At 29.3% G+C, this 6,552-nt stretch overlaps 1 protein-coding gene and 1 long non-coding RNA gene across 2 annotated transcripts; one reads left to right on the top strand and one right to left on the bottom strand.

Moving 5' to 3' along the window:
- Nucleotides 1–1,114: 1,114 nt before the first annotated feature.
- On the top strand, nucleotides 1,115–2,128 carry LOC135955059 (uncharacterized). Its single transcript, XR_010576280.1, has 2 exons — nucleotides 1,115–1,438; nucleotides 1,495–2,128. It is a non-coding gene; the product is annotated as an uncharacterized LOC135955059 (long non-coding RNA).
- Nucleotides 2,129–2,397: 269 nt separating this feature from the next.
- Nucleotides 2,398–4,706, bottom strand: mRpL1 (mitochondrial ribosomal protein L1). Its single transcript, XM_065515428.1, has 3 exons — nucleotides 4,424–4,706; nucleotides 4,051–4,360; nucleotides 2,398–3,051 (listed from the first exon to the last, which is right to left on the bottom strand). Exons 1-3 carry the CDS (start codon nucleotides 4,618–4,620, stop codon nucleotides 2,455–2,457), a joined length of 1,104 nt encoding a protein of 367 aa, XP_065371500.1. The 5' UTR covers nucleotides 4,621–4,706; the 3' UTR covers nucleotides 2,398–2,454.
- Nucleotides 4,707–6,552: the final 1,846 nt, after the last annotated feature.

Below are 6,552 nucleotides of genomic sequence, written 5' to 3'. Positions count from 1 at the left end.
TTTCTTTCCTAAATATTTGGAAACTATTTCCCTTTATACCTATTAAAAATTACAATTTTTAAACATAACCTTAAAGTACATATTTTTGATTACAAAACTTTAAATTTATGGAAGCTTTTAAAAAAATGTTAACGTTTGTAAAACTTGAAATAAAAAGAAATAAATATATTGAAATGTTGTGAATTCATTTCACTTTATTTCATATTGCGCATTTTTGCGCTTTCTGAGTAATTTAATTTTTTCTAATTTTTTTTACTTTTTTAAATTTTGCCCAAAAGACAGAAAGTATGATGCTATTATTAAATATATTGTGAAAAATATCGCCTTTTTGTCTACAATTACTTAAAAGTAAAATGTCGAAAATGCGGAAGAAAGTAAGAAAATTTTCGAAATGAAAACACTATATGGCTTAATTTTATAGACCTTTTATAAAATTCAAAAATCATTCTGATCATCTTTAATTCTAAATTTTCAAAAATCAGAAAAAAAAAATAAATACAAGGGTCCACGCAAAGACCTTTAATATGAAACAAATATTGCAATATTTGATATACACTTTATTTTTAGTTGGGAACACGCATGTATTGAAGGATGTAACTGTCACATTTTGTATTGCCTTTTAGATTCACCTAATAATCCACCAAAACGCTATGAACGAATAGATCGGAACATAGAACTATTAGGAGTACACCGAAGTATCTTCGGCAAATATGATGTTATTTACACGGGTTCAATACAAGGAATAATGAGGAAATCAAAGATTTGTAAATATTATAATACAAACAGAACGACTACTCTCTTTGTATGCTGAGGAAAAAGTGTTTTTGTTATCAAAATATTTTATGTCTAGTGATAAAATATTTGTATTTTATCTCATGACAACAAATCCAATTTGCGATCTCATTTAAAAGGGGAAAACAAAACTCGTGTGATGATTTTGAGTAAATTTTTTGGAGTTTTTTTCTAGTTTCCGCATTATGTGTATTTCTCTTTTCAATATTTACCCCTATAACGTCAAACAAACTATGATTTTAATTATTCACTTTTTGTCGCGATATTTATAAACACGTTTATTTTGAAACAAACACCAATTGATTTAACGAAATATAATTTTTTGAAAATTGTTAAAGAACATCATAAAACAAACCAAGGATTGACAAAAACACTTTTTCCAATGAGTCCTTCAAATGCACAAACATATTTATTTCTAAACAATATTCTTTTATAATTTAGTAATGATTTGGATGCTCTTAATGATTGTCGCTTTGTTTTATTGAAACAATTGTGGTATACATTGAAACATAATGACCAGAAGTATTTAAAGTTTTGGCTGCAGTCGTATTTAGCCAATGTTCAAGATGTTTATATTGGCTATAAAAACGTAAATGGTATTATAGATGAACCCATTGTACATAAAATGGCAGGACAACTGCCAAAGGTAATATTTTTGCCATGAATATAATGTATAAATTTAAAATAATATAATCTTTGCAGAATCGCTTTTGGAAGCCAGTGATTTGTACAGGATTTTTATATGACTTTTTGCAGAATGTCGAAAAGTGCATGTCTTCTGTCAACTGCTTATATACTGTGTATGTTTTTCACTACAATAAAGAAGAAAACAGTTTCAGTTATGAAATGTTTAATGGTGAAACCGATAAGACTTTTATAACAAACGAGTACATGGAATATTGCAATGAAAAGTCAAATGTATAAATTATTATTCATACAACTAGATAGCTAATTGAGAGCCCAAAACCTACATATGTCTGTTGTCAAAAACCTAATCAATTGATGACTACTTATAAACGTTGATGGTATCTCATCCATCACCAACATAATTTGCTTTGATTTGTAATATCTAGTTACTTGGTATCCCGGTTTAATGAATACTCATATACATCTATCTATTTTATGCATTTTTAATTTCTAGACCTAAAAATGTAAATAACTCTTTCAACAAGTTCATATATTATTAGATTTTTGAAAACTTTAACTTCGATTTTTTCAATATTTTAATTTTATAGCGACTTATTGCAGTAAACCCTTCATAATAATATACGTATATATGTATCTATTTTTATTACTGTTTTTTAAATAAAAATAAATTTATTGAAAAATAATAAAACGCTTAGTTTCTAAACTAACTTGAATGCAATACATATTTATTGCATTCGTAACACAATTATTGGTAAAACAATTGGAAAAACACAACCTGTGGAATTCGCTCGTTATGAAATCATTCGATTTACAAAACAGGTGCGAAAATGTAGTGATTTTAGAACTATCATCTAGTGGTTTTGGTGGGACATTAATAACGGCTAAAACAAATATCATACACAAAGTAAGCAATAAATGCAATGAAATCACTAACTTTTTATGGTATATTCAAAAACATTATTAATTTTAAATAAAACAGTTTTATTTTTTATTTTTAATTATAATTACTAAAATTTAATTAACAGCTTTCTTTTCTTTTTCGATTTCCACCTCATCCTCATTATCTATATCATCATCTTGTTGCTTGGCTGGCTTTGTAGCGGCTGCGTTTTTGCTGCCACTACCAGTTTTCTCGTACATTTCCGGTACAATTTGGAAAGCATCTATCTTCAGTTGTTCACGACTTGGCGGACTTTTAAGTAGAACGCGAGTTATGAAACGTCCTTCACGTTTTGGTCTCACCGAATTGACATCCTGCAATAGTGAACGTAAATTGTCCTCTAAATGTTGTGCATCCATATCCAATGTACCAATTGTTGTAGTTATTAAACCGAAATCCTGTTGATGTTCATCCTTGGCTGCCGAGTAGCTGATGCCGTCCAAAAAACGCCTTATCATTTCAGTGAGATTTGCTCCCAATGTTTCGGCCTTGGGATTTGGAAATTTACGCTTCATCAAGCCTCGCAAAGCCACAAGCTCTGGCAAGATATTAGGATGGGCTACCACATATTCATAGTCACTTAATAAGAGTTCACCATTGGTAATATCCTTGATTAATTCAACTCCGCCGACTAAAGTGGCACCAGCCTTACGTGCTTCAACTATTTCTTCCTAGAATTGAAAAGTGCTGGATTAAAATTGTGCAAAATTGTGATGAGAATATAATATCCTGTAGAACATTTGTCATTAAACAAAGATTCTCAGTGTTTATTATTTCGAAAGTCCATTTTTTTTATTGATTGTATCCGCTTAAATTTGTTATGTATTAAATAATATAGTTGATCGTGTTCTGTAAATCGAGTGATTTCAAAAACGAATAATTGATGTTCTGCAAATTGTACGATTTTGTAAATTGAAAATTGAGTTATGTGGATTTAATTTACAGAACAAAACAAAATCGTTACTCGGATTCGATTTACGGAACAGGGGACAGCCACAGTTAATTTTTTTAAATTTTGTGATACATTTCGCACAATAATTATTCGATTTTGATAAATGTATTTTATATTTAATGAAATTTTTATAAAAATTGTCGCCCCTGTTCTGTAAATCTTATGATTTTAAAAACGAGCGATTTTCAAAATCGAATAATTGACGAATTGAAACAAGTTAGTTTACTCATATACATCTATCTATTATAAATTCATGTGGATTTGATTTACAGCACACCAAAATATGTGAATTCGTTCGAAAAGGATACTTGGATTTAGTTTACAGAACAGGGGCTTTGTTTTAAATGTGCAAGTTGTTATAATTTTGTCCTCATTGAAGGGCCGATTTCTACCACAGTGTAATATTAGCAAAGTTAATACTAACTTTACACCAAAAACAAAGACCACCGCGGTAAGGACATTCGAGTATACGAGGTATACATACAGATGTATGTACAGGAGTCATTTGATCGCAATTCATATACGGCAGCCTTAAACATTCATAGATACATCATCAATACTACATGAATGCAGTTGGTAGCCCAAGGTCAAGAGGGCAACCGCATATTCTACTGTCAATTGATTTTTTGACTGAACCATAAGAAGTACAATGCCCTGGCCTAGAGCCCAAGACAGAACTTTTGATAACAGTGGACCTGTTGCAATCTTTTATACCTACATTGCCTTTGGTGAAAACCAATATACGCCTTTCCTCGCCGTGACCAAATTTATGCGGCACCATGGCCATACGTTGAAAATTATCCACGAATCTTGTCGATTTTTCACCTTTCATATTTAATTCAACATCTACGATAAGCGGTGCATTTGGTTCATTGTACATAGTGGGATGGTGGGTCTCACGATGACACTGAATCGCCTCGGATACTGTATATACTGGCCAACGATAGTATTTGCCCACATAACAATTGTCGGTGGCGATTTGCTTCCAAGAATCATCCACATGTTTATTTTCACGTTGCAAATTAATCCTGCATGTAAAGTGTTAACAAATTACGCTCATATTTAAGTTAAACATAGTGCGGCCAACTTACTTTTTGTCCCTTTGATTGTGTGGTATGAAACCTACTTTTTTCACTTCCACCTTAACTTTTTTCTTGCGTGCCTTTTCTCGTGTACCCTTACGAGCCGCCTCACAAACGGCGGTGGTATGAACTTTTCTTAGAATATCTCCCGTAATTTGTTGGCGTATTACCAAACCACGCATAGATGTCGATATCATGGACAGCATTTTATTTAGTTTCTTTGATTTTTTGTGAAAAATATGAATTTATAAATTTTGTGTAAAATGACTACATAACCTGCTGTCCGGTTTTCCACAAAAATAAAAAATAAATTGAACAGCTGTTTGTGTATTTGTTGCGGAGTTGCCAGTATAACATATGTAACATTAGTTAACACAACACACAGCTTTTATATAGGTTCTGTCATATACAATTTTGTTACGGTAACAAACTGTAACTTCCTAGTTACACCTGATAAATTTTTAATTTGATAAAATTCAAAATGGTTGTCTAGATAAAAAATTATAAGGTATAGTCCCCATTTATTAGTATTATTGCTTAGTTATGATAAAATTGTTAGTGCTTTTGCTTAGACAACTTTGTCTTGACAACAAATGTCATTTATTGTTATGATGAATATTTGTCAAGTATAGACAGGGCTAAATATTACATTGATACAAAATTAAAAATTCTTAAAATACAATGTTTTTTAGACTAATTTTCCTTAATGCTATGATATTAGTAGTTTCTTTATTTAACTATTTAGTTGTTGTTATACATACTTTTAAATGCATACTCAAAACATTGTAATTAATTATTTTATTAAAGTTTCAATAAAAATATAAATTAATAAAAAAAATGAGATTTAAATATGACATTATTGCCATTTAAATGATCTTGTATAGTAGGTATTTAAAGAGCATTTATTTGTTTTGTATAAAAAATTATAACAAAGTTATATTAATAATTAACAAGAAAAAATAATTCGTAATTTGCTTAAATATAAACAATACAACTGATATTTTTTTTTGCTTTTTTAATATTAATTTCATATTAATATTGAAATGTTTGTTTATTTTCTATTTTCAGCATTTAACTATTTTTTGTTTACTATTTGTTTGCTCAACAATGAACAAATTCAAAAATTTACATTGTTTATATTAAATAAATTTGAAAAAATAAACACATAAGTAAACAATACTTTTAGCTGGGGAAGCAAATTACTGTTGATGTAATAACGAGCCTTCAATTAATTGTCGGACGTAAAAGTGCAAATACTTTGGGAACCTGGCGACAATTTACATGTTTTTTTAGCCAAAGTCCTATAATAAATATTTGATTTTCAAAGTAACGAAATAAAATTCCTTTCTAATTTCTGAAATGAATTTTATAATTTCCAAACAAAATTCTTTGAACATTTGAAAGTTTGATATAAAACTTATATGAAAAATAAAAAATGTGATATTCGAATTTGTTTGTTTCGATTCGTTTAGTATTTCTAAAAAATAGGCCGCTCAAATCCATTTTTGCAAAAAAATGTTTTTGCCAAAAATAAAACTTATGCATTCTCAAAACCTCATTAATTTTTTAATTTTGTTGATAATTAATAGTGCTATTTAAATTGGATTTGGAAATACACTCTACGATCAGCAATTTTACAAATATAAACTGATAACCAATCTTAACACTTACAAAATTAACATTATATTATAAATTTGTATAAACGACATTTTGATAATTAACAGTTTTATGGAAATAGGGTCAACGAATGTCCAAACAAATTTTAAATAATATTTTCCTTAAGAACAATTCGTAATAAAAATGTTGTAAGTGTTTCAATCTGACAATTTTTATACCCTACACCACTATAGTGGGGATGGGTCCATAATACCATCATAGCTCCCATTTAAGACTCGCTTCCGAAAATCATTTTAACGTGCATAAATCTCCTCAAAATTTTGGTATACATATAAAATTAAACATAAATAACTTTCATATAGACGTAAATTACACGACCTAATTTCATGGTGATCGGTCCATAAGTGGTCATAGCTCCCATATAAGGCCCACTTCTGAAAACCACTCACGAATATAAATTATTGTAATTTTAAAAGAAACATTTACTTTGTGTAGGGTATTATATGGTCGGGCTGTGCCGA

The sequence above is a fragment of the Calliphora vicina genome, chromosome 1 (assembly GCF_958450345.1).
Source record: "Calliphora vicina chromosome 1, idCalVici1.1, whole genome shotgun sequence".
Classification (NCBI taxonomy): Eukaryota; Metazoa; Arthropoda; class Insecta; order Diptera; family Calliphoridae; genus Calliphora; species Calliphora vicina.
This window is presented reverse-complemented; position numbering and strand designations above follow the sequence as displayed.

Excerpts from the sequence above, each read along its gene's own strand:
- mRpL1 (XM_065515428.1), bottom strand. The coding sequence starts at position 4,620 with ATGCTGTCCATGATATCGACATCTATGCGTGGTTTGGTAATACGCCAA. Across the intron at positions 4,361-4,423 it reads CACAATCAAAGGGACAAAAA|GATTAATTTGCAACGTGAAA; the intron begins GTAAGTTGGCCG and ends CTTTACATGCAG. Across the intron at positions 3,052-4,050 it reads TGGTTTTCACCAAAGGCAAT|GAAGAAATAGTTGAAGCACG; the intron begins GTAGGTATAAAA and ends TTTCAATTCTAG.